At 44.6% G+C, this 27703-nt stretch overlaps 1 protein-coding gene across 8 annotated transcripts in view; it reads left to right on the forward strand.

Annotated features, from left to right (window-relative positions):
• TIAM1 (TIAM Rac1 associated GEF 1) overlaps positions 1-27703 on the forward strand; it is a 173273-nt gene that overhangs the window by 46156 nt on the left and 99414 nt on the right. For 3 of the 8 annotated variants that reach the window (XM_052674050.1, XM_052674053.1, XM_052674048.1), the window contains exon 1: positions 13189-13328. The exons of 2 other annotated variants lie outside the window; for them this stretch is intronic. Coding sequence is in view for 2 of the 6 variants with exons in the window: in XM_052674048.1 (XP_052530008.1) it covers positions 13304-13328 (25 nt within the window). In the remaining 4 variants the exon portion in view is untranslated. Of the gene's footprint in view, positions 1-284; positions 338-13187; positions 13329-27703 lie in introns of those variants that run through there. 3 more of the 8 variants (XM_052674049.1, XM_052674052.1, XM_052674056.1) reach the window with 2 other exon arrangements.

Here is a 27703-nt window from a genome sequence, read left to right on the forward strand (position 1 = left end):
GAGCTGACTGGAAACAAAAGTGGAACCGACTTAATTGGGTTTCGTGGCTCTGGCAAAGTATAAAGAGCAACAACAAATAGTGAGAAGCAATTTGGATTTGAATTATTTTCCCCCTTACGTTAATAGGTTGAGGTGATGTTAGTAATAAAAATCTGGCTGGCTCTTTGGCTGCCAGAATTTGGCAGAGGTCTGTTGCAGGTAATGAGGGTCATGCAGATTAACACCAGCTGCGTGTCTGGCTGGGTGTTTGAAGCTGACCTGTTAAGCTTTCTTTTTCATTCCAGAAGCTACAGAGGACAACAAATGCTTCCCGGCCTTCCTACTGTAACACCCTGATGTGAGTAACAACTGTGGTGGTTTGTTGTTTTGGTTGGTTGGTTTTTTTTTTTGTAAATAAACTTTTTTGTGTATCCATTTGCAGCTGCTGCTCACCCCTCTTTTGCTCTGCTTATGAGTCCATTCCTTTCTCAGTCCTAAAGCAGTGCTCCACAGCCTGCAGAAGAGAGCGAGCGGTCTCTTAGAAATAAAAATGGGAAAATTTCTTTGTAATATGAAATATAATGCACAGTGAAATGTTTATGTGACAAATCATGTCAGCAGCTGCATCTTTTATCAAAGAATATATATTCAGAAATGTTTATGTAGAAACGTGACAGCACTAAATCTGGGTAGTCAGTCACTAATCTTTGCAAAGATACAAAGCTGGTTAAGGAAAATAATAACATTCCCCTGAGGCAGCCTGTAACTTATAATATATGTAAGACCCAAGCATTTAAAGGCTCCTATCCTGCCCTTGTTCTCCTCCACACTTCCTCCATGTGGTCACTCCAAATTGCTGCCAGCTGGCCTATTTGTCACATGTGTTTGTTTGTACTGCCTCTAATTTTTGACCTTTCAAAGAGACAGACAAAATCTGTGGCTTATGCAAATCTTTGAATTTACAGCCAGCCCAGCCTACTAGTGGGAAGGAAAAATACAGTGAGTTTAAACCACAGAAGGGAACAGATTCAATTCTGAAGTACCTCATTACTGACCATGGGCTCTAGCTTATGTATAAATGAGTTGGAGCCTTGCCTTTTCTGCCTGTGATTTTCTTACCTCTCTATTGCCTTCTCCTCTTATTGCATAGAGCACCATAGGTTCCTTCCACGCTACGTTCAGCCTGACAAATATGCCCTGTTTTGTTTGTTCCAGGGTTCCAAGCTTTTTCAAGTGAGAGGTTTTATGGTGTGGCATGTTTATAAAAGCAAAAACAGAACAGAGGGGGAAAAAAAAATTAAAAAATTCTGCATTGTAGAGAAAGAAGAATGAAACTAGAAGACTGATCTGACATCCAACAGAAGGCCCCAGTGCGTGGATAAATGGCAAGACAGGCAGCCTGGGTGATATTTCCAGTTTCCCTGGAGTGAAAGTACATGCAGTTTACAGTGGATAATGAAATGTTATGAAATGTTATATTTTTTTATGAGGAATATGTTAATTCTGCCAGTACGGTAATCCTGAGGCTCCAGTCCACAGCAGGGCTGACATTTATGTTATGAAGAGATGTGCAGACATTTATTGGGATATAGGCTGACAGTGCATGTAAAAAAAAAAAAACAAACAAAAACAAAACAAAAAAAACCACAGAGAAAAATGTGAAAAATTTCCTTTTCATTCTCTTTTTCTTTCTCTCCCATTCCATCATATCAAATAACAACTAATGTCAAAGGGATTGCTGCTCTGAAAGGTGCTGCACTATTTTGTGATTCATGGCAAATCCAAAACTTAATTTCTTTTTGTGTGTGTGTGTATGTGGGTTGGGTGATGCCACGTGTGGCAGTCAGACCAAGGAGCTGATCCAGTATATAAACCATGCGCAGCTCATGCTGTAGGTTTGCTCTGTTTCCCCATGTGCTTTGTTGCAGCATGATGGAGGCACAGTTCCCAGACAAAGCTGTCCTTTTAATCAGGTGCTGTGATGGCCAACATTGTTTCCCAAAGCTTTGGCTTTATGTGAAACTCAAGGGCCATCAATGAGAAGTTTGCCTCTGGCAGGAGAGGAAGGTCTCCCTCCTGTGCAGCCCTGTGGCAGTTAAAACAGAATGATGTGCATGTCTTGCCACGTTCACAAGCAAAGCTGCCTTACATTATGAGAGGCTTGGAGTAGACCTGGAGCTGACTCCAGTGTTGATGGGGGAGGGTGTTGCGGGGCTGACATAGGGTATATAGGAAGGGAGGAGTAGGAAGGGCTTGCACGTCCTTTCCCTTTTTGTGGGGAAGGGTTGGTTCAAATAACATGAGGTTACAGCCTCAGTCATATTAGCACCTGAATATGTTGATTTTGACTCAAAGCCCAGCCTGGAGATACTGCATTTAATGAAGGTGCAATGAAGATCTTGCCGGCTTTCATTTCCTGAGGTTGCTCTGGGTCACCCATGCTGTGGGATCACCTAATGGGGAGGTTGCAGGAGATGTTTGGCCTTCCCTGGTTTTTATTCTGCTTTTGCAGGGCTTTCTCCAGGGTGTTCCTCCATGGCTGATGCAGGAGGCTCCCCTTTCATGCAGCTGACGGGTATCTCTGAGGCCCACCCTGTGTCCCTAACGTGGGTGAGGAGATAGATGATCACACCCTCTGTGCTGTCCTGACCTCGTCTGGCCTGCCTCCAGATAGCTCAGCTGGTTTTTGCTGAGCTCCAAAACGTGGAACGTGATCATTTAAGTCTGAAGAATTCCCTTATCTGCTAATTGTAGCTACAGAGGGGGGAGCTGGCCCAAGTTATAGAAGTGATTTCTTCAAGTGCAGCATTCTTGGCGTGCAAAAGCTTGTGGTATCTGATTACTGTTTTTCAGCAAGTAACGCAACTGATTAAATCAAGCTATTGTACTGCTCTGCAACCTATTTCTGTGTTCTTCCTGCCACTACCCCATTTATTGCCAGTTTAATGCATACTCACTACTGTTTATACCATCCTGCTGTATATTAATCACGTATTTATGGGAGGGGAAATAGGAGTAGAGCTGGGAGGAGAAATAATTTGGTTTGCACAGGCTTTTGCAGAGAAGCATCTGTTCTATAACACTGACATGTCCCAGAGCTTCTTAGAGTTGATACATAGAGAGTTTTTGAGACAGAAGACCCTTGTCAGGCAGCTGAAGTCCTGCTTGTGGTCAGCCATGGTGGCCCAGGATATGGAGGATTGTATATGATGAATGTATGGCAGGGTTATAAACTTCTCTAGACATTCATTTTAAGATACCATTTAATCTTTCTCTCTCTTGATTATTTTTTTTTTTTAATTGAACCACATTTTTAAAAGACATTTAGAAATACAAAGATAAATATAAATGCCAAGGAGAAATAATCAAAATAATCCAGAAGCCAAACTCCTGTTGGAAATGGTAGATAACCAGTTAGCAGTGGATAGAAAATGGCTAGGAATAAATGGTAATGCAGCTTATCGTGCAATTCCTATGTTTTTAAATGATTTTTATAAAATGAGGAGGTTCTTTTTGGAGCCAGAAGTTGGACTCAGTGACCCTTACGAGTCCCTTCCAATTTGGAATATTGTATGATTCTGTGACCTAAGGCAGGCATTACTGCAGTCAGGCTTCCAAACGTTGTATTTAATCAAAAGCCAGTCTCTAATACTCAAGAAAGAAGCAAATACTGAAAAGCCTCAAATAAAAGGAACAGGCAGGACTTTAAAAGTAAAAAAAAGAAGTTCAGATAAGGAAAATTAATCAGCAGTTCTGAAATGATTATGATTGTCAGAGAACAAGGTTTTTGCCAGTGTAAGAGAGCTGGTCTCTGGCCCTGAGCTTGCTTAAGCAGTTAATCTGCGTATGAACTCTTAGTCTTAGAGATCACTCAAAGGATATTAATCATCCCTGAGCGTTTAGAAACATACATTTGTGCAAGTCAAAAAGTAGTGGTTGAGTGGCAGTGGGGTAGCTGCAGGCTCAGGTTGGCTCTTAATGTAGGTCTTCCAAAGGAAAGTGTGTAACATCATGTGTGTGTACCTATGTATGCATTGCCAGTGAGTGTTGTCAGTGGTCTGTGATTACTTGGTAGCTGGCTTGCAGGAGCAGAGCCTGTGTTTGAATATTGCAGTCCATGTACTTTGTCTTCTTTGTAACAAGCTGTGACCTTCTTCCATCTAGGAACCGGACTTGGAGAGATTTTATTTTCTTTTAGATTTACTGGTATCAAGGAAAAGTCAAAGACTTCAGACTGCAGTTCAGAGAAGACATTTCATGCTTTTCTCCTGCTCTTTTTCTTCACCTCCTTCCCTTGCCTGCTAACCATGAGAAAGAGCCAACATTTAAACAGTGTTTCCTGGTCATGCTTCTCAGTTTGTTTTCTTAATAGGGGGAGTCCGAACAATTTCCTGTAATTTTGAAGCTTTTCAAAGTAAAAGTTGCCAATGGCATTTCTAAATACTGTCCTATCTTAGCATGTCTCTGACGTGCTTTGCTCTTGGCCTCCGTGCTGTGTATGGAAGTCCTTCAAACTTGTTCTGCTATGGGTTGAGAGTGTAGATAAGGGTATACCTGGCAGACAGCTGTGCTCATCCCACTGCCACTGGGTAATGCTGCAGTCTCTGTTGGAAGTCAGTGTCTCTCTGGTGAAATGGCTGTTATAGGTAAGCCCAAGCAGAGACTTGTGTGCCCTCATCTCAGCTGGACTGAAGCAGCTTGGGATGCTGTGGCTGGCCCTGGAGCTAGGTTGGAAGGCAAGACTGGCAATTGATCTGTAAGGAGGCAGGATCCATCCGTCACTGTCATTGGCATGGTTTGACTGGATCAAACCCTTCCACAAGCTGTAAGTTACAAGGCAGAGTGGTTGGGTTGACCAGCACTTAGGAAGGCTGATCTCTTCATGTGGAGTTTTTACTCTTCTGCCAGACTCATTCCTGAGCAGTTGGTTCATAATTGTTTGAGAGTGTGCCCCTGAGCTTGGAATTCATGAGTCACAAGAGTCAGTCAGGTGGGAAGGGATGTGTGGGGATATCTAGTCTACCTAGTCTATCTAGTCCCTCTGCCCAAAGCAGGGCCAGTTCTGAGATCTTTCTCCAGGTAGATCTCGGACTTCTGAGGATGGAGCCTGCACAACCTCCCTGGGCATCATGGTCCGGCTTCACTTCTCACCTCAGGCATCTTCATGGTGAAGATCTGCATGTATTCAAACAAAACTACTAGTGATTCAATTGATGACGACTGTAGCACTGTACGTGACCGTAGCATGGGCACCATTAGAATGGGTACAGCTCTTGACAGCTATTGGTTTGCTCATTTTGAGGAGTACAGGGCAGGCAAACAAGTACACAGGAACACTGTCAACTGATACTGTGTCATTGCAGTGAACAAGGTGACTATAAAAAGGAAAAATATAAAAGTAAAATCGCCTGATAAAATTGCCTTTCAATTGAATGACTTGATAGGAGGTTTTATAAAGGGAAAGAAGACCGCTAAAGTAGCTCGAACAAGTTAATGGGAAAGGTAGAAAAAGGGAAGGCACTAAGACATAAAACTGGCAGATATTAAATCTTAGAGATGTTTTGGGGGATGGCAAGTCCAGCTGTGATATTTATAATTCTGAGTTGCCGTGTGGAAGTCAGTGGTGCTTACTCTCTAAGCACAGTGTGAAGGTAAGGCCTCTGCTCACATTGGAGAGCTTTGGACAGGCTATATGTAAAGACTGTCAGGACTGGGCTCTGATTCCTGTGTAGAGCTCGGATACGGTAAAATTCACAGCAGATTGGGGTTTCTTTTCTTTGACATTGAGGGGAGTTTGTTTACCATCTGGCTGTTAAGATAGGAAAGAGGAGAAGGAAAAAGAAAAGAAATAGAGCTTGTTTTCTAAAAATGAGAACGCATAGAGTCAACTCGCATCTTTTATTTTTATGCATTATGTCTAAAATAGATGCAGGTCTGCCTACTTTCTTAACATGCATCTGACAGAAATTAATAGCCCCCATTTACATTTCTGTACCGTTTCTTTCTGTGGGGGTCTTGGAGTGCTTCATGGGGGGGACCAGACAATGAGAAACAATGCCTTCAGCCTGCATCTACCTCATTATCTGGTCTGCAGCAACTGGCAAAGCTGGGACCATGGGGCAGCAGTGGGAGCTTTCTGAGCTGGCCTTGTTGCTTGCTTTAGGTGATGTGGGCAGCTGTGGAAGAGCATCCTTAATTTCAGAGCACTGTTGTGGAAAGCTCAAAGAAGCCTCTGGGCACCTATGGGACTGTTTGTTCTGCCATCCATCCTGTATGCTGGGTGCTTCCCTTCCATGATTTTCCAGTTTCCACTGTCTGACAGTAAGTGGTTGTTGAGAAGCTGGCTTGGCTTTGGATGTGTCCATCACCCCTATGCAGTAAGGGTTGGAGGTAGGGGTGACAAAAAGGAGAGTGCAAACGGCATCACTGTTGTAGTCTCCTTAAAGTATTTAGAATCACCGAAGATGATGATTTTGTTCAATAAATGGGCTTTTAAAAAAGGTTATGTTGGGAGGGTAGTTCCTGTCATGCCAGTTATGTTTGTGGAAGTTTGCAGTCACTGTTTTTAGTTTCATACCCAGTTTGCCTCCTGGCTACGCCTGGAAAGGGGATCTAGAAAAGGGGAAGCTGCTCAGAGCTGTTTACTTTGGATCTATTGCGGGTGGTGTGGTTTCCCCCTCTCCCCCCCACCTCGGTTCCTGGCCCCCCTTCTCCCAACTCATGACAGGGCCTTGTGTGCACGGTGAGCCATTGCTGGAGGTGGGGCAGAGGCTGCCATTAGGCAGCATCATGGATTTTGGTAGGCCTAAGCCAGATGTGACGTTTTAATTAATTAAATTATTTTGGTACTGTTGAGCTTTATACTGGGCTGGTGTTAATGACAGTACCAGGGCATCAACTGTAACTCTGCCTCTGCGCAAGGTCTGTGGTCGTGGGCAAACTACTTGCTCTCTGCTTGGCCGTGTAGAGGATAGAGATAATACTTGCCTCACAGGGGTATTATGAAAGTTAATTTGCTAATTATTTATAAAGCACAGTGGGATGCTACTTCAGTTCTACAGTGTTACGTTAACATCTAATTAGTTATTCCTTATGATGCTTCGTTTTCTTTCTGCTATAAATATTGGCCTAATACAGGGCCAATGATGACTCTGCCTGTCATCTTGGTGACTCAGATGGAACAAGCAAGCTGGAATGAATAAACAGGATTTGGTTTGTAAATGATCTCTGTTTCTTTTTCCTCTTTTATGCCATCTTATCCATAAAACTGACATTGTTGGGATTAGGCCTTTTCAGCAGTTGCATTCAGTGCAGAAGATGTGTTGCATGCAGGAGTGCTGAGCCATCCCTCTGCGGGCCTCAGGAGGGTGTCCAGAGACCTTGAGCTTAAATTTACTGCACAGGGGAGATCTCTGCCATTGCTTTCAGTGGGGTCTGGACCACAATCTGGGATTCCAAGATGCCTTTTTTTTTCTTTTGTTTTTTTCACTCTTCTCTAAGTTTGTCTTTCTGTCTTCCCTTGTTTGTGTTTGCATCCCATATTGTGTTGCTTTGTTTCACATCGTGTGTAACATGAGTAACATGGCCAGGGCTGTAATGAAATTTCGTATGACGGTGTGCTGCTTTTTTTCTTCTGAAAATATATAAAGCTCAGAGACCTTTGCTGTATGTCAAAGGCTTTACCTGGCTTTGGGCAGCTTAAGGCCCCTTTGAAGACATCCTGTATGCTTCATACTCCAGTGTGGTGAATTGAAAAGCTTGTGAGTCCTATTTTAGTGTTTAGTGTTGAATAATGTTGACAACTAATGTAAACCTATGATATCCATCACCTGGCAGCATCAACACTAGTGTACAGCTTGTCACTCATTTTGAACTGATTTTTTTCCAATAAAAGTGAAACCATTTGGCAGTGATCTGGTGGAGGCATGTCAGTGTACCAAGAAGATGACAGCAGCTACTCTGCAGTTTCTTTCAAAGAAATTCAAAGAAATGAGAGGAGGTGTTAGGATTATACTTCTTGAATAAAATGTGCCTCCATGATCCTGGTCATTGAAAAAGGAAGCGATCCCATTGCATTAAGCTCTTGCAATATTGTTGAGCCACAATGACAGTTGTGAACCGGGCAGTCCTGAGCACGCCCTCCTGTGTCCTCCAAGGGGGTCTCATGCACTCTGTGAGCCCTCCCTGGGCTGGGGGGCTGCAGAAGCTTGCAGCAGCCTTGGATACATGTGTGCCTGCGCTTCTCTGTGAATTCAGGACAGCCTCACAACTTAGGTTTTCTTGAGACTAGATGACTAGAAGCAGGCCTCTTTGATAGATAGGAATCCTGTATGCTTGAAGGGAACTTATAAGCAGGGGAACGACTTTTTACAGTTTGAGGCTGGTACAATGGGTTATAGCTTTAAACTGCAAGAGGGGAGATTTAGTTTAGATTTTAGGAGGAAATCCTTTCCTCAGAGGGAGGTGAGGCGCTGGCACAGCTGCCCAGAGAAGCTGTGGTGCCCCATCCCTGGAGGTGCTCAAGGCCAGGTTGGATGGGGCTCTGGGCAGCCTGAGCTGGTGGGGGGCAGCCCTGCCCAAGGAAGTGGGTTGGAACTCAATGTTCTTTAAGGTCCCTTCCAACCCAAACTACTCTACGATACGATTCTATGCATGGGGGTGTGTGCTTTACTTGTATGAATCTGGATGACTCCGGTAGTCACTGCTACTACTGCTCCTACCTCTGCGTGCAGGCTGACTTGTGCTGACTGTTGGCGAGTGATTTCCCCGAGCACACTCTGCAGAGTCAGTGTGAGAACTGTAAGCAACAAGTGGCACAAGGAAATACAAATGTTCAGTTCTAACTTTTCGTTGCTCCAGAGGTAGCAGTGCGTGCCTGTTGATGGTGGTTTCACAGGCAAGTGTGCTGGCTGATTGCCACCATCCCCTCCCTGTAGCTCATTAGAAACCTTTCAGCTACCCTTGCCATGTAACAACTGGGATCAATTTTCCCATGAGTTGATATATATGCTGACCTCTCCAAAGGAAAAAAACCTGTAGTTCATTAGCTTACTTTTGTAGAGGCTGAAAGGGAACTATTTGTGGCTGAACAATACTTGTCTTTCACTATTCTGTTCCTAATCCCAAATAGAAACATGAGGCTGAGAAACTCCTTCTGATAAAGGGGAGTATGGATGCATTCAATCTAGTATAAATTTTCATGGTGTTAAAATTCTTTGATCGGCAAGGGTTGGTTTGCAGGTTTATTGGATGAAGTAAAGACAGGCAGCGTTAAGTATCAGTTTGAGGAGGTAAAAGTGATTCTGATGGTAATGCGTGGTTTTCCATCACTGCCCTCTTGTGAGATTCTGCATCACAGAGATCCAGCTCAAAAGCTGAGACTTTAAAAAACAATTAATGAAGCCTGTGTTGACTTTCTGTCTCAATTCATCGTTGAATAAAAGGTGGCTCAAACGAAACTGTGTCCTCACCTAGACAATGACAACCTTTTGTTTTACTAGTAGTCTTGGTCATAGCTCCTTCTGGATGTGTGAGGCTGCATGGGTACCACTGTGGGAGTTACTTTCAGGACAGGGGTGTTACCGGAGTGGAGCCCCCCGTGCATGGTTTTGCCGCAAGTATCCATTATCCACAAGGATATGCATGAAACAACTTGACCTCCGAAACCCAGGCTGTGATTATAGAGCTGTAGTTTACAGTGTTTTGTGAAAAAGGAATGTAACATCACAGCCAAGTGTGTCAGAGTGCCTCGCTTGCACCACCAGCTTGGTCTGTGGCTGTGGGATGTTTGGAGCGCCGTCAAAACTGGAGCTAGCCATCTCAGTGTGCAGCCTGTTGTCATTCTTGGCAGATGATAATTGCCTTCTTGGCCCTGGGTTGTGTCCTAAATGTGCCTGACCAGAGGGTTGACAAAAGCAGGTATGTTGTCCTCTGTGGTTTCCCTCTTTAGAATCACCACCATTGTCATCAAGGTCTTGTAAAAAAAGTCTGCAAGGCTCCAGTTGCCTGCAGGATGGAGACAGGGCCTTTCTGTAGACAGGACGCTTCTCCAAGGCCATCTGTTTGCACCAGTGGAAAATACAGCTGATACGATCATGAATTTTTGAAGCTCCTCGGCTTTGTAAGGTAACCCATAGTTACAGAGATACGGTCTGCGTAGCCCTGATGTTCCTCATAACTTACTGCTGTGCTCTGTGAGTCACTGTACTGTAGCTACTCCCAACCACTTCTCTGCCCAAAGTGATAATCCATTGTTAAAATGATATTAACTCATGTGTGCTAATTAGCAGGTGTGCCCGGGTGTGAGAAGCCAAGGATGTTAATTAGGTCTGATGAAGATACCTTTACTCAGGGTTTGGACTCACGTCTGCTGGAACGTGTCTCTCCTTCCACAGCTGAGGAGGTGCTGTCCTGCAGTGATGTCCCCAGCTGATGTGGGCCACTGGGGATGTCTTTCTCCTCAGCAGAAGGGGACTGAAGGAGGGCCTGGAGACTCCTTGTGGGATTGTCAGGATTTTATTTTTTGTGATAATGGAAAGGAAAGGGCTTTTCCCATCTGTACTGTATTCATTTGGCTAAGAAAAGGAGGAGAAGCGTAACCATCTCTCACGCCAATTGCATGTCATCTTCTAGCCAGAGGCCTGCAGTGCTTAGCTGGTGAGCTGGTGGCCACTTCTCTCACTGTACTGGAGGTGATGGCCCTGCTGGCTGGGCAGCTCGGCAGCCTGTCTCTGGCCCAAAATATGCTAGATTGCCTCCAAACAGGTTTTGGTAGGTCTTCGCTAATTGCAGGGAGCACCACGGTTTATACAAGCTAGAATGTGCATCTGGGAGAAAGCCCACATCAAAAGGCATGTATTGAAATGGCTTAGTGGGGTTGACAGCATGGCTGGGCCTGGAAATGCCAGTTCTCCTGGGACTGGCGGGCCTGAACCAACAGGCTGAGGTGGGGTGTTGCCAGCTGGCTGCTCCCCATCCTACCTGCGCCTGTTACTTTGCTCTGGAAATCTCTGGGGCCTTTGTGGGCTGTGTTCCTCAGCCTGGTTTTGGAGAAGGGTCATCCTTTTTTGCACCAGGTCAAGATGGGGAGGTGAAATTACTGCTTTTGGTCCTCCTGCACCAGTTTAAAATTCATCGGTGGCCAGGCTGACTGTTGCCTTGTTTGCCTGAAGGCAGCTACTAGAGGGGAAGGCAGACACATCTAACCAGTGTTTTGGGGGGATCCTGGGCTGGTTGTGGACTTGCTCTAGATAATCAGGAGCTGGCAGGAGATGGTGTCACAAAGCACTGTAGCAAAATGCAAATCCATTTAAGGCTTGTAGCAAAAGGGTGTGCCTCTTTGGTCTTTCTAAGCTGAAAAACACTTCAGACAATCACTTTCAATCTCACTTCGTAAGCATATATGCTTCTTCTTTAGGACTTGAGAGTAATTGCTTTGTATCTCAGGGAGCTTGTGTGTATGCATGCGTGTGTATATGTACACACCAGTTTCCATGTAACAGAGAAGCCATTTTGGTGCTGGTGACTAAGTGCAGATGACATGGGAGCTCCCAGTATGGTTTTGCCTTTCGGGCTGTTCAAATGCGTTGAAGACAGTGAGTGTTTGCTGTGCCCTGCTGAACCTGGAGCAGGTGGGAGCAGCTGTCATCTGAATCACTCCCAACTTGCCAAACCTGCTTGCTAGCCTGCTGTGGATTTGCTGTTGCCCTCCCTGAGCACTTCAGGAGGAGTCAGCCTGCTCCCCTGGTCTGCCTGTGGTTTCTTTCTTCTGGCTGGCCCACAGATGTTTGGCTTTACTCATTCTGTGCTCAAATTAGCTGTAAGGCTGGGGATTGGTCTTTCCATTACTTTCTTTGCCAAGCATGCGTTCAGTCCCATCCCTCCCTCAGCCCTTTCTGCTGTTGCGATGGAGGACTGCCCTGCTCGGCAGGAGTGCCTGCAGCCACAGGGGGACCCAGTGGTTTCTGAGCGTGGGCAGATACCTCGGAAAGATCTGACTTAGATGTGAAGTTAAACAAAGCCTGCTGTTTGAAGTGGACTAAAACTGACTGTTCCGCAAGTAAACTCAGCTTGCATGCATGCCTGTTTCCGATAATGGGGTGTATTATGAATGATTGTGCAGAATCACATCACTTGTCCAGCTGCCTCGGCTTGGCTGTTCCGGGAAAGTCTCTTCTCCCATCCTGTCCTCCAGCATCCGTAGCACCTGAGCAAGGGGAGCCCCATAGCTCTGTGTTTGTTGCAGTTGGACAAAACCATGGAAGAGCAGGGGTCTTGCACCTAACTTTTGTAGTTTCTTCTTCTTTTTGTAATAATTTTGTCCTTTGCCCAGTCTGTGGTTACTTCTGGATTGCAGAGGTCAGAACTTCTAGAATACGGTTAGTGCTCTGTATTTCTGAAGCATCACACTGAGCTGTAAATGTTAATTTGTTGTTTAATTTGGTGATTTCTGTTTGTATAAAATATTGACTGCATCGTTTGCTTCATTCCAAGGATAGTTTGATAACTGTTTTTCTTCTTCCTTATAATTGAGCACAGAGTCAAAATAGGGCGAACTTATGGATAAACACAACTGCTTAGGATTTGTATTTCTGTTTCTTTTTGGTAGCAGCCATTAGAAAATCCTGATTTTGGGGGACTGTGCTGGTTCAAACTGAATTTAGAAATAGCTGTGTGAAAGCAGTGAACTCAGAAATACCTGATCCATGTGGAGTTTTCAGATCTCTTCAGTTCCTTTGCACCAGTGGACAATGAAACGTGGGACAGTTAGGCATGCATGCGTTCCCAGAGGAATACCCGAGGAGAGATCTTGCAGTACATGAGACAGTTGAGGACAACAGCAAGAAGTGCAGAATAGGTCAGAAGTTTTTATTTTGAGTTGCCCCCTGAAAATGTGTGCAAACCTTGGGCAGGGCACAGTTTAGCGAAGCGACAGAGGGGACGACGGTGCTGTGGTCACAGGCATGAGTTGCCACTGTCAGCGGGCTGGGTGTTGTAATTATGGGCTGCCCTTGCTCTTCGTCATGACAGTGAGTTAAAGCCACCCTGGAGGGGAGTCCTCAGGAGCTGGGATTTCGGGAGCCAGCGGCTGAGTGGCAGCAATTCCCACCAGCCAGCGCCTCGGGAGCGCTGTGAGGAGGATTGCAGGGAGAGGGAGGGAGGGATGGTGAGAGCCCAAGCCTTCAAACACACCCAATGGGCCCATCTCATCTTTGCATGAAACTTCGTGAGTTACACCCACTCTGAAGCAGAAGGGGAATGAAACGCTGACGCTTCCTCCTTTCTGTTATTGGCAGCCAGCGCTTGTGAAATACGGCAAGCAAAGATGTTTGTGCTACTGATGATGAACGGTAAGCTGATTTACAGCAGCACAAACTTCTCCTGGGGGCCGGGTTGGGGACAGCAGTTAAGCTCAGGCTGTGAAATGTGTCTGTGGGCTGTTGCGTTGTTGTGCTGTCTGAAATGCAGCATGTCCGGGAACCTCTGTGAGGCTTTCCTCTCTCAGCTTGTGTATTTTCCCAGCGTGGACAGAAGTGTTTCTTTTTCTAAGTCATGTTTAATGGGATCACTGGGCACTGTTTGCTTTTACGGGGTTTGTGCTTGTCGCAGGTACGGACGCACCGCGCTTTTGTTGCAGGCAGGGAGAATTCAAAGTGATTGAAAGGGAGCCAGGTATTTAGTAGCTAAATTCTCTCAGAGAGAAAATGTAGTATCTTGTTACTTGTTCAAGATACTTCCCTTCTCCAGCTGTCTGGCTGTATTTTTAGTAATTACAGGTTGCCATGCTCTTTAATTGTTTAAAATGAGCCCTGCAAAAGGTTTCAACTTGAATTGAGCTCTGTTAGATGTTTCTATGAGGCACTGAGAGCTGAAACATTCTGAAGGGCGATGCTGCAGCACCCCTAAATCAGGTGAGAAGGGGAGTCTGAAGGTCTCACACTTGGCCACATCCCAACAGTGCTGCAGAAGCAGGCGTGAGGCTGTCCTGCATCAAGTTGCTCGTTTTTTCTGATTACTACTCTGCTTACGAGGTTGTTCCATACACCAGTCGCTATCTTTAAATCTAAATTGCTTAATTCTTGTGTTGGTGATGGGAAATGTGGGCATCCTGGCCATGCAGTTACAGTGACTAAGACAGCATTCAGAACTGGCCTGGCCCTGGGGCTGTCTCTACACTGCGACCCTGACCCTCTGCCACTGCAATGCTGGGTGCTTCCTGATGGAAGGAGTGGGGTTCAGGTCTGATTCACAGCTTATTGGCTCTGAGGAATTTTCCTGTGCAGAGGCGAAGTGTACTGTGTCTGTTTTTGGCAGAACGGAGTCACGCTGTAGCTGTTTTAAATGTTAGAGCTTTAATTGTTTCATTTAATATGCCAGAAACCCATTGTCAAGGCAGCTATTAATTCCTTTGACAGTGTTTTGGTATTCCAGAGGTGACTGAAGTGTTCGCTTGCTGTTGATGTTCTGGAGCCAAAGGAGCAGTCTGTGGGTGTCAGTGGGCTGCTTGTTTTTCCCTTATCCTTTCAGAGGCAGAAGTGATCTGTGCACTATGAGAAATGTGTGGCAAATCATTGTGTTAATCATGGCAAATGGTGCTAAGGGACCAAGAGCAGAAGCGTGGCATGCCTGCTTGCACCTCCTCAAGGAACTCGCTCTTGAAAGGATGCCGTCTGTTTGCAAGAGAGCTCCAACTTGTTTTGAAGCAGAACTACTTTGTTTTTCCAGAATGTATGTTGGGATTAAATCTGCCAAGCCACAGATTTGCATCATTCAAGCGTTTGCTGTAGCTTTATGCTTTTGCTCCAGGAAATCAGTGATGGGGTTTCTGCTGGCTTCAGCATAGGGCAGGCATTGCTTCTGCACGATGGCAGCCTGTGGGAATATTGAGGTGGGAGCAAGCCAGCTAGATATTGGTCTTCTGAGCAGGCACAGCTGACTTTCAATGAAGCTACACATTAGGTTAGACACTAGGAGAGGATCAGGGTGGATACAAATTAGGTTGGGTATTAGGAAGACTTTCTTCTCAGCAAGAGCGGTGCTGCAGTGGCACAGGCTGCCCAGGGAGGTGGTGCAGTCACCGTCCCTGAGGTGTTCAGGAGCCGTGTGGATGTGGCACTGAGGGACGTGGGCAGTGGGCGGGGGGGGGTGGGCTGGTGGTCGGTCTGGATGACTCCACAGCAGCAGAATTCTTTGACACTGCTCTTAGCTTTGACATTGGCTAACCAGCTAGTTCTGGTCTCTGCCATTGCAAAGAAATAGAAGGTCTTTGGTGGCGACCAGAAGAGAATAACTGCTCCATAACAATTTTTTAAGAGAGCAAAATCAAATGCAAAAGAAATATTGGTGTCAAATACTTGAAAGAATTTAGCAAGAAAGAGGGCGGCTCTTTGCTGATTTGTATTTCTCAGTATTATTTTGTTAAATAATAGACTAAGTGGTGTGTTTCAGTGAGTTTTATGGAACAGTAATCCATTGCTGGATGAGGAGAATGCATTATTTATAGATTAGAGTGTTTTAACATCCTGGTATGGGATTGTTTAAGAAGGTCAGGATTCAGAGTGCTGGAAATGGGATTAGCCCAGCTGTGCTGCAGACAGTGCAGAAGGAGAGGAAAAGAGGAAGTTATCAAGTAAATATTTATGTTTTTATTGTGCCTTACAAGACATAAGTCACATCAGATTGAAGGGTTTCTGGAACCAAAATGTAGTTTTCTCCTTATGGGTCACAACATTTCAAGTCTTAATTGAATTGTAAACAAACACCAGCATCCTTTTTTTCCTAACTCAGCAGGCTGTCTCTCTGCTGCCAGTTTGCTTTCTCCGTGGGATGGTGTCAAAAGACTGGAGGAGCAGAGAGCATCTGTGATAATATCAACCCCCGTTCCTTCCTGGGGGAAGCAAGCATTTTGTGTGTGTGCACAGGCTCTGGGAATGCAGCCCCCTGGCCAGCAGTGAGAGACTTGTAGGCAAATGGGTGTTGGGTTGATTCGCTGCAACGCACTTCTAATGTAATTGCTTTCTCAAGCTCCCAATTAGGCTTTCAGCAAGACGTGGAATACCATGTTGTCAGGTAGCTGAAAATGTTCTTGGAAAGCCAGCATGCAAGTGATCCCATAGTGAGTTGTGGGGTGGTAGCTGAAGGCTGGCTCACGGAAGACTAGTAGTGTCTTCTGTTGCATTTTCTACTGTTGTCTGGAGCTGGTCTTGATTATGGAGTAATTAAGAGCTCAAACTCAGTGTCGCTAATGGAGTTTAACAAATTGCCAGGCTTCAGCCGAGCTGCAGTAACTGTGTGTGAACGGTTAGGATTACAGTGAGTGTGCCATGATGCGACTTCAGTGAGAGAGATGTAAGATAAATTGCACTCCTTGTATTGCCATGGGTGTAACTGAATTACAGCTAATGAGCAGCAGCTCTGTAAGTAAGCTGGAGTAACTGGCTTGGGCCTGACCACAAATCACTGTGCATGCATCAGTGGTGCTGTAGTGCTTGCTGAGTGCTTGCAGACGGGGGCATTTCAGGAGTGGTTTGGATCTGTCAGAAGATCAGGCATACAAATTGCCTGGGAACACGGGGAGATTCATATGTTGGCAGCCAATATAGATAGGCTCCTCCTGAAAGGTGAGGGTGCTGGTGGCAGAGGTGGTACTGGTGGCTGTTGGGTTTTCACTAAAGAGATGGAAGAGGCAAAAGTGTTCTGAGGAGACAGAGACCTTTTTTTGCTTTATCCCTTCCAGTCAGTTTGAAGCTGGCGAGTCTCTTATGCTTAGTCTCATGTGACTAGTGCAAGAAAATATCTCGCTTGTTGAAGGGATTTCGTATTGAATGGTGAGCACTGAAAGAGCACTCGGATAGCATTGCTTTTATGAAACAGATGGGTGAGTAATGCTGTGTACTCCTGTCATTGAGGATCTCTGGTGGTCAAGTCAGAAGGGAAATAAATAACCCTTCTGCCATCTACTTCCCAGTTGAAAATGGCTTTGTTACTCATTTGCATTCACCATTTTTGGGAAGGTATATTGAGACTGTGCTCCGTGCCCTGAGACATTTAAGTGGAGGCAAAGGCTCCTTTTTGCACGAGGAGCACAACATATCCATATAATGACTGGTGTTTGGTGGGCATTGTTTCTGGGATGGGTCAGGAATACTTGGAGGTGTTCTCAATCCTGTGCTTGCCAGCCATGCAGACCCCAAGCAGTGGCTGCTCATGAGCTTCGTCTCCTTGAAGCCACTGCCACTGCCATGGAAGTGTGACTTGCTCTGGGTTGGGGTCCTGGGCGGGTGGCTGTTTGTGAGAGCTGCAGATTTATGCCATGAATCAAAGTGGCTTCTGCAAACATTTGCTGGGTGTCTGATGAATTTCAGTGGAATTGGTGAATAATAAAGTGCCAAAGGTTGCTTTGTTTCAAAGTAACTTACGAGTTATTTTTTTTTAAACTGTGACAAAGGATCCTATTTTGCTGTGCAACGCGACAGTGAAAATTCTCTTTCTCACCTTTTTTTTTTCCCTTAAGTGAGAAGCAAGTTGCATTTTTCTTGACTTCCATTGCATCCCGAGGAGGAGTTAGCAAGGAGCTGCAGTGAGAGGTGTGAAGCACTAGCAGTGCATGGGGTCTTGGTGTGAGATTCAAGGCAGAACACAGAACTGCGTGCAGTTAGAAGTTGAAGGACTAAACTTCTGATAAAAGAAGCTAACGGGAGTTGTTTTCTTTCTGCTTTTGTCTTTTCAAAGCAAATTAATCTTAATGCTTCAGTAACATCTGGATGATTTCTTGGCAATCTTTTTTTTATTTATTTTTTTTTTTGGAGAGCAGTATATTTTTTGTATTTTGTCATGGAGTGAAAAATTACTGTAATTTACCAGTCTTTTTTTTTTTTTTTTTTAATTTGGGAAGTCACAGTATTTGATATCTTCCATCAAGCTGTCATTTCTGGAGGCACAGGAATTGAATGCATGACATTTCAGCTTTTGTTTACTGTTTAGAACAGATCCTTATACTTGACATGGTTACCTAAGCATACCTTAAAGTTTGGAATTTATTTTGTTAAGAGAAATTAAGAGGAACGAGATTTTTTTTTTTTGAGCAAGAGGTAGATGCAGTCAGTTGCTTTGGGCCACCCAGACTTGGTAAATCTGTATAAATATCCAAAGCTCCCCAAAGACTGTGGAGGCCACCTGGGGTCCCTGAGGAGTATAGCAAGACTGCAGTATGTAGCAAGGTAAGCTTCTGTTTATGCCTTCATGTTTCAGAGAATCTTATGGCCGACCCCACAGGGATCTCCTTTTCCAGGGAAATTGTAGTTGTGTGAAACCTCAGTGACATTAATGGGGTGTTTGGCGAGCTTGATGCCAGTGGCATGTTGTTAGTAGCCCATCAGGTAACTGGGAGCTGGGGTGATGGCCCCATTTTGGAATTGGAGGGCAGCAAGCAAGAGGAAGGGCAGGGAGGGGCTGGCAGTGAGGAGATTGTAGGAAGGACAAGGATTTAGGGGATGGAGGGGAGAGAGAACTAGAAACAAGGATTTGTCCCTGAACTGAACGTATTGGTGTGAAAGAATCTTGTCAAGTTCTGTAGGACAAGAGGTAATGGCCTCAACTTGTGCCACGAGAGGTTCAGGTTGGGTATTAGGAACAGTTTCTTCTCAGAAAAAGTGGTAATGCATTGGAACAGGTGGTGAAGTTATCCCTGGAGATGTTCAAGAGCCGTGTGGATGTGGCTCTGAGGAACGTGGTGAGTGGGCTGACAAGATGGACTAAATGCTTCTAGTGGTCTTTTCCAACTTTAGCAGTTTTATGATTCTGTGTTTTTAGATTGGTTAATCCTTCTGGAAGACAGGAGGCTAAGCCAGTTGAAGCCTGCTGAAAGCCTTTTGAATGGTATGGTTCTCCCAAAGCACTGGGTACCATGGGAAGTGGGAGCTGGGTCTGCTTTGCTGCTCCAGGCACAGTGCAGCTCCCCCTCTGCCAGCACCAAACAGTTGATGGACACAAGATGATGGACAGGCCAAATCTACAACAATAAGAAAAGCAGCTTCAGCTCTGTGTGAACTCCTGGATCAAGCATCACATATCATGGTGTGATAGTAAGGCAGGTGGGAAGTCAGACTTTAGTCCACACTGGAGCTTTGAGATGCAATCACAGCATCGGTATGACAAGGTCTGTGGTAAATCTCAGGAGATGATTTGGGTAGATGGTATCTGGAACAGAGGCATTTCAAGAGAACATGTCTCCTGTGTGTAAAACACAGATACAGCAACCTGTGAAATGTATAGGAAGTATGTCAGTGGAGTATGCTATTTTTGCATAATTCAGCAATGCAGAATGTTGGAGAATGTGTCTTGTGAAAGTAAGCAGTGAAGTACTGTAACAAATGCTTGTTTGGTGCTGAGCACGAATGTGAAGGAAAAAAAGGTGGAAGTCTTTGAGGACTAACCAAGGGAGCCCAGATAAGCCACAGTTCTCATACAGTGAGTGGTCAGGCAGACAAAATTGCAAATAAATCTATTAAGAGAAAAAATATCCTATATACTAAAATTTGTAGAGTTGCAGAGATGGGCAATCCTGGAAGCCTTAGTACGTTGTAGTATTTGGTTGACAGAATAGAAAAGAGCATTGAAGTGGCTCTCCAAGGTGTCACCTCATTCCTTGGAGAATGGCTGTTGGTAGCTTGGGGTTTGGGGTTCGCTTTTCACCATTGTGTGGTTTGGGGATGTAGAGTCCTGTGCTTTTAGGAAGATTTACAACATTTTTATGTTATTTATTGGATATGTTTTGAATATTTGCAGTGCGTTTTACCCTCAATTGTTTTAGCCTAGAGGTGTATTCTGGAAGAGCAACAAGAAGCCTGAGATCTTCCCTTTGAAGTCAGTTTTGGGTTCTGATGACCTCATTTCCAAGATGTAGGCCTGCCTTTCATCCTCTTAAGGACTTGTACCCTTTATGGCACTGTGGGCTTGCCTGCTTTGTGGGGCTGCACGCTGCTTGCCACCGCAACCTGCTCCAACTTTGCTTGTTCCTGCTGTTCCATGACTTAGACTTGGTCTAAGTCTACTGGCTGATCATCCTGTTTCTGAAACACTGTCTTAGCCAGTGCTGCCTGAGATTGCTGGATACCCCTCATCCAGATGGGGCTGGCCACCCTTAGCTTGCCTGTAATTTAGAGAAGATGACAGGCAAGCTGTAGATAGCCAGTTTTTTAAGAGCAGTTTTGAACCTGATCATCAGAGTGAACATCTCCAACTTTAAATGCACCAAGATCTGCCAGCTGCAGAGAGCTATTTCTGTGCAGGAATCCCTTTAATGTTTAATGCACTTTTGCTAATTGAGCCCCATGATGAGTCACTTAAGGGAGCAGCATCAGATTTTCAAAACCTCTGCCCACCTGTTGCTTCCTCTGGCTTCTTTGTGGCATGCCAAAGTCCAAAATTATTCAGAGAGAGAAGTAAAACAAATCCAAGGGAAGATAGGTTTGGCACTGTGTTATACTGATGAGAAGGAATCTGGGATTGCAACATTTTCAGCACATATTAAAAGTTAAACTTTCATGGAATTCTCTGAAAAATGGAGTGTTTAAATATGTGAGGATAAAAGCTTTCAGAACATTTTATTCCTCTCCGAGCTACTGATTCATTCAGTAAATGGCAGTAAAATTTCTTGCTTCGCTGCAATCTGCAGAAAGGCATTAGTCATGTCTTAGTGTTGCCCAGAATTTGGTACAGAAGGCAGAGATGGCATCTTCATGCCTTCTTGACAGTGCTTGCTTTTCATTATCCTCGTCGCACCAAGAGCTACCAAAACGTGTGAGTTTCTTACCAAGGTTCTCAGGAGGTCTCAGAAATAAATCAAGTTGCGCAGCCTCTCCAAAGGCTTCACTTGCCTGTGCTCTCAGCTCCCCACTAGAAGGGCACTGAGTCCACCAGTGTCCAGGTCTGGAGCCACCCTGCAGGTCCCCCCAGGGAGTTTGAGGCCCTCTCGCAGCTGAGAGAGGCAGAGATTTGGGATTATTGACAAATGAAATTAATTTGTTATGACTAAAGCTGGACCGAATTTCATGTTTAGAGTCTCTCCTAGTAAAACTGACAGAGCAATAAGCGGATTATCTTCTTCCGACCTCCTTTTTTTAAACCAAATAGACGAATGCTGGAGGCCAGGGATTCATATTCCATCGTGCCTGACCTACAATTTACTGCAGCATTACCTCAAAGTAATTGAGTGGGTCCTACAAGTCTGTGTATCAGGCTAATATTAGTTGTTTCTTAAGGAGGTGCATGTGATTCCTTTCAATTAATTTTGGAGAGGCTTTTTATGTGAGCTAAAATGATGTTGTGTTTTTCTGAAGCCCGAATGAAATTGTGCAGTCCTGAGCACAGTCCCTCCTATCTAACAAGGTATTTGTCATCAGCACTTCATCTGCTCAAATACCTCACCTGTGTAAATAGATTTATTCTCACTTAATTTCAGTCGCATAGGAAAGCACTTGCTCCATCTGCAAAAGGAGATTTGAAATGCAGGGAGATTTAAGATTCTTGCCTGTGAATCCATGGAATTAAATTGGAGAGTGGAGCCTTAGTCTCGTCCCTTAGCTGAGAGATGCAGCCTTCACTTAAGCTTCACAACTAAATAAACTAATAAGCCTGTCAGCGTGGATGCTGCACTCTGAGATTCTTAGCTTGCAATGAAACAGAATCCTCTGGAATTTAAAAGTTAAGAAGGAGGCAGCAGCTTTAAGCCATGTTCTCCTCTTTGCAAAACACCCCACATGGCTTCTCTGATGGCTCTCCTATTATCTTTTTGAATAGGAGAAAATAAGCAACAGAGCAAAATGTAAGAAAACAACAGGAGCATGAACATGCCTGATATAAGTACTGCAGGTTATTCCATCAGGCTAATGACAGAAAATAGGTCTGCCTGATGGGACAGCCTTGTATTGTGTTGTTGGATTTATTCAGCAGCACAGAGTGTGATCTGAAGTGCTACCTGTTAGCATTAGCTGATAGCTGTAAATTTGAAGACTCGAGGTTTTGTAATAGTTTCTGGATGGATGCGATTATCTCAACAGCTACACTTGAAAGCCATTATTTTATTTTCATTATGACACTGCAATAATGCTAAAAGGATTAAACAGAAATGTATGTGAAGAACTTGATCCCTTAGAGTGTGAGGCATACAAATTGCATGCCTGAGCTGGGTTATCATGATTTTATACAGAAATTGAATGTTGTTTGTTTTTCTTTTGACTGAGTGATCAGTTATGCTTCCAGCTTGATGCAGACCGGTGCAGCTGCCCTTTTTCTTTCTGTCATCAGAGATGTGTATGCACATTTGGCTCAGCAAGCTCATCGAGATGTGATCCTGAGGGATGCTCAGAGATCTGAGTCCCTCCAGAGGCACTTGGAAGCCCATGGGCTCCCCACATGAGTTACCCTGCTTACGATGAGGTTTCCCTTGTCTCCTTCGGTGTGGGTAGTTGTGGTAGCACTACAGGCATTTATTTTCCTGTGGAAAGGGATTGAGCTGTAGCAGAAGGCACCTCTGTGTTCATAACAGCTATGTTGAAGAGGACATGTCACTGTAAGTTAGGTTGGATGGGTCTTTGAGCAACCTTATCTAGCTGTAGATATCCCTGTTCTTTGCAGGGAGGTTGAAGTAGATGACCACTAATGGTCCCTTTGAACTGAAATGATTCTATGATTCTAAGTGTCTACGTAAAAAAATCTCAGTAGAATGGACTTTGTTTTGTTGTCAAAAAGGTGGCATGGTGACCAGAGCTTAGGTCTCTCCACTCCTCTCCCACTGGCTGAAAAAATGTGGGGTGTGCACCAGAGTCCTTCTAGGGCATGGGGTCCAGCAGTGGCCATCCGTGGCATGTAGATGGGACTCGTGGCCCTACAAGTGCAGAAGAAAAGGTAGCTAAGGGTGTTGTCTTCTACAGCAGCAAACTAAGCTGAGCACTGAATCACCGACTGCCCGCAGCTGTCTATGCTGGTCCTTTACTGGAAGTTACTGCCTCTGCAGTGGTGGTGGTGATGAAATACTTGTCTCTGAGCTGCTCAGCCTGTAAGCTCCAATTAAAATCAGTGCGCTTGGGTGTGCCCGTGGTGATCCTTTCAGCCGGCACACCCTGACCAGCCTGCCCTTTCTATTTACAATCCCTTGCTACAGGTAAAATGATTGAGACCAAGTCACTAAGCAGCACAGTGTAAGAGTGGGGAGAAAGGATGGAATACTGCATTCTCATGCATTTGCTTTAGGAGAAGTCGTGTTTTGAACTTCATTTGAACAAGGTTCCTGTAGATGTTATGATAAGGGTGGTGAGACACTGGCACAGGTTGCCCAGAGAGGTGGTGGATGCCCTGTCTCTGGAAACACTCAAAGTCAGGCTGGATGGGGCTCTAAGCACCTGATGGAGCGGTGGGTGTCCCTGTTCACTGCAGGGAGGGTGAAGTAGATGGCTTTTAAGGATCTTTTCCAACTCAAATGATTCCATGTTTGTATTGACTCCTGATGGAACCAAAAGTGCAGAGTAATCCATAACATTCTGTCAGATTTTTCTTCCAAGTCCTGTAGGTTATTCTTTTAATTAAAGATGCATTAAATTTAAGTGTTTTTTTTTTAGTAAGAGAGCACTGAAAATATTCTAAATACAACTGTTTGTTAGTCCAGCATGAAACAGTTCTAATTTAAAAACAGCAAATGTTTCAGCTGAGTTTCCATAACAATTATTACTTATTAATTATTTATGTCATTTTTCCTCATTAAAAATTGAATTATTAGTATCCTACTTCTAATTCTGCTCAGAATTAGACTTTTTACATGGCTTGGCATGTAAAATCACTTCCTGGCTTTTTTCATAAAAAGCACTGCAACCTTCTTTGAAAAAATGGGATGATTACTGCATCAGCTTTTCTCCATATAAAGATATTGGTAGGATATTGAAGTTCTTCTGTAGATTAGTCTAACAAACAAAATATTAATACGTTTAAGTCTGATGCTGAAGCATCAAGTTAGTTCATGTGACATCAATCACAGCTTCATGATCAGACTAGTTCAGTATGTCATGTTTGGTATAGTGTTGTCTAAATTAAAATTCATGGTTAGTTGTCATGATACTGACTGTGATTTATCCTCATCTATTTTACTCTATATGCATATTCATAGACTCATAGAAAGGCTTGGATTGGAAGGAACTTTAAAGATCATCAACTTCTAACCCCATGCCATGGGCAGGGCTGCCCCCCACCAGCTCAGCTGCCCAGGGTCCCATCCAACCTGGCCTTGAGTGCCTCCAGGGATGAGGCACCACAGCTTCTCTGGGCAGCTGTGCCAGCACCTAGCTGCCCTTTGAGGCAAGAGCTTCCTTCTAACGTCTAACCTCAATCTGCCCTCTTTTAGTTAAAAGCCATTCCCCCTTGTCCTTCCGCTGTTCAACCCCTTCTCCAGTGTTAACAGCCTGCAGTTTTGTGCAGAGGCTTTCAGCATCTCTGTTAGTGCATCCCTAGAAGTATTGCAGCGAAGGTGTGGAGCCCTGAGAAGAAGCTGGCAGGCAGCAGGCTGCAGAGAAGCCATAGATTTGCTCTTTGAAGAGCCCTCCTGCAGGTTCCTGTCTGCCGCTGCACAGCCCCCAGCCCAGCACCCCTAGGACAAGCTGCTGAGGTGTCTGAGCACGTGGGCTGGAGTTATCACCCCATGGCATGAACTAGGCTGGTGTTGTTGTTTCACAGTGTCGCACAAGAATGCGCTTTGTCACTTAGATCCTCTCTGTAGAAATTTATCAACATGTTACACTTGGCACAGTGAAGGAACCAAGAAAATTAACAACATTTTGCTTTTTTATTGCAGCTTAGTACCAAGAACTGCACTTAGCGTTGTTCAGTTTTGTTATTTAATGCTTGTTTTTTTTTTAAACAGGATGAATTAGGAAAGATGTACAACTGAAACATCTTACTTATCTGTTCACAGCACATCTCATTCTTCTCATGAATATTTCCCTCAAGCTCAATTAATGAATTAATTGGGCAAAATCACACACTTAGAGACCACAAAAAAATTATTTTCTGTTTCATTTTGATGGATATTGTCTTAAATGGTGCATGTGCAAGAAAACGTGTAAGTAGTGTTCTTATGGGATCAACAGTTTGTAATTCAATTTAGGATGAAGTTACTGTCTGACAGGTAACTAAGAGAGCTGTCCTTTTGTCTCCATTAATCTTCATCTGAACGTTCACTAAAAAACAGCACAGGGATGGCTTCATTGCTGATACATTGCTAGCAGTCCTTCCTTTGCACTGATCCGTGCTTCAAGATGCTCAAGTAAGTTATGGGTTAACTGTCTGGAATTCTGCATAATTTTTTAATCTTGTTTCTGTTTAATAAAGTTACTTGTCAGGGTGGTAGCTGAAATAAAGACCCCGGTGTTGCTTTGAGGGACAATGCTTAAATTCATCCTCTAAGTATTCATATAAAAACATCCCTTGAGTCAGGTTAGAGCCAATTGCATTATGCCAGTGCTGAGCTTTTTTTCAGGTCTTATTTTATGGCATTTAAATATCTTCCTTGCAAGTGGGCATTAGATTTCTGTGGGGAAAAGAACATGAATTCTGGAAAACTCGCATAAACAAATTAGAATTGGCAAGCAGAACGCTGCTGTGTTTTCCCTTCTTGCTAAAGGTTCCAGTAGGAAGGTCTCCTGACGATACAGAAATATCCCAGAATACAGGCTTTGTAGGAAGAAGCTGGAATCCAAAGCAGGGCCGTACCTTTTCCTTTTGAAGCACCATCCCACCTATGTTTGCATTTTCTGCATTTTTCATCTTGTATTGACAGAGACACATCAGGATATGTTTGCTGAAAACAAAGGGCTCAATGAATAAAGTCTTTCGCTCTATTGTTCCCCAAGCTGGTCATGGGTTTTTTTTTCCCCTAAGCCTGTTAGACTGGGTTTTAAAAAAGTGCTCACAAAACCCAAACAGTACAGCAAAACCAAAAGTGCCAGAGCAGGTGTTGCTCACTTGTTGAGACAAGCAGAGACTCATTTCCTTTTCAAAACGTGGTCAGGAGTCAGACTTAAAGAGGAAGATCAAAACAGAATCACCAAACATAAATTAAAAAAAAATTGGATGGTGCCATAAAGTCTTGTGTTTAAATGTAGCGTTGCAAAGACAGCAGTGCTGGGCTACTGTGCGTGCATGTAAATCCTCTTTCAGAGCCTTCCTAGAGTTTTTCCAGCATTCTTGCTCATTACTGAGGTTAATTACAACCCATTTCATTTCTCCTCCCATTCTGATATTCCCAATCTCATTAGCTGCTTTTTTTTTTTGACGCTTCAGCACAAAGCCGTGTCTTGCGATAAGCACCAGGTTTTATGAATGGCTCTGAGAGATATTCTTGTATTTTTCAGCAGTTGGCAGTGCTGCCTGTGTGCCACAGTCAGGTTCCTCTTTGGGAGATCTATACTTTCAGCTCTGGCACCCAGTGCTGATTGGGCCATCGTCCACCTGGTGTTTCCTGCAGTTGTAGTGCAGTAGCTGCTAAGAAATGGTACATTGCATTCATAACATCACAGAATGGTTTGGGTTGGAAGGGGCCTCAAAGCCCACCCAGCCCCAACCCCTGCCATGAGCAGGGCTGCCCCCCACCAGCTCAGGCTGCCCAGGGCCCCATCCAACCTGGCCTTGACTGTCTCTAGTGATGGGGCACCACAGTTTCCCTGGGCAGCTGTGCCAGCACCTCACCGCCCTCTGAGGAAAGAGCTTCCCCCGATATCTCACCTAAATTTTCTCTCTTTTAATTTAAAGCCATTCCCCCTTGTTCTATCAGTGTTAGACAGTGTAGGAAGTCAGTCCCTTTCCTGCTTGTAAGCTCTTTTCAAGTACTGGAAAGCTGCAATGAGGTCTCCCTGCAGCCTTCCCTTCTCCAAGCTAGAGAAGCCCAACTCCCTCTGGACTTACTTCAACAGCTCATCCTCCTTCTAGTGCTGGGGACTCCAGGCCTGGATGCAGTACTCCAGATGGGGCCTCATGAGGGCAGAGCAGAGGGGAACAATCCCCTGCCTTTCTCTTCCTGCTGTCCACCCCTCCTTTGGTGCAGCCCTGGACACTGTTGACCTTCCAGGCTGCATGCACACACATGATTCTTTAGGCTCCCCAGGCACTGAGGAGAGAAAAGCCCCAAGCAAGCAGCCTGTCCCTCCCACCAAACCGTAGGAGCAGAGGCCTTGAGCAGGATGTATTGCTTCCAGTGGAGAAGCCACGACCGCTGCTGTCCAGAGCTTCTTGTGTCCCCCCTGTAAAAAAAAACATTGCATACATTTTTTTTTTCATTCAGTTACGCATTCAAATTTCACCAGGGTGTTTTTCTTAGCGAGTATGGGAGCTTCTGCCCAGTTTGTTGGTGGGGCTGAGGGAGGCTGTTTGCCTTTAAAAGTTCACGGTGGCCATTGTGTAAAATGTTTTGCAAGTTACATCGCAGTGGGAAAAGTACATGCAGGGCAGACTCTACAAGCCAGAGCGGAAAGGTGCCCTGCAAAAGTGATTATGCATTCTTTTTCATGTTTTTTTTTAAGAGGCAGGGAATACGTTGAGGCGTGTTAAAACCTGTATGGAAAGAGATAATCGAGTGCCTTCCTCCTTTCCCACAGCTGGGTGTAGATAAGACACACCAAACTTAATGCCTGGTTTCTTTTGTTCGTAACCCTTTCCCAGTAGGGCGCTGCATATTCTAGTGTTG

This window comes from Tympanuchus pallidicinctus, unplaced genomic scaffold, assembly GCF_026119805.1.
Source record: "Tympanuchus pallidicinctus isolate F22 unplaced genomic scaffold, pur_lepc_1.0 scaffold14, whole genome shotgun sequence".
Taxonomy (NCBI): Eukaryota; Metazoa; Chordata; class Aves; order Galliformes; family Phasianidae; genus Tympanuchus; species Tympanuchus pallidicinctus.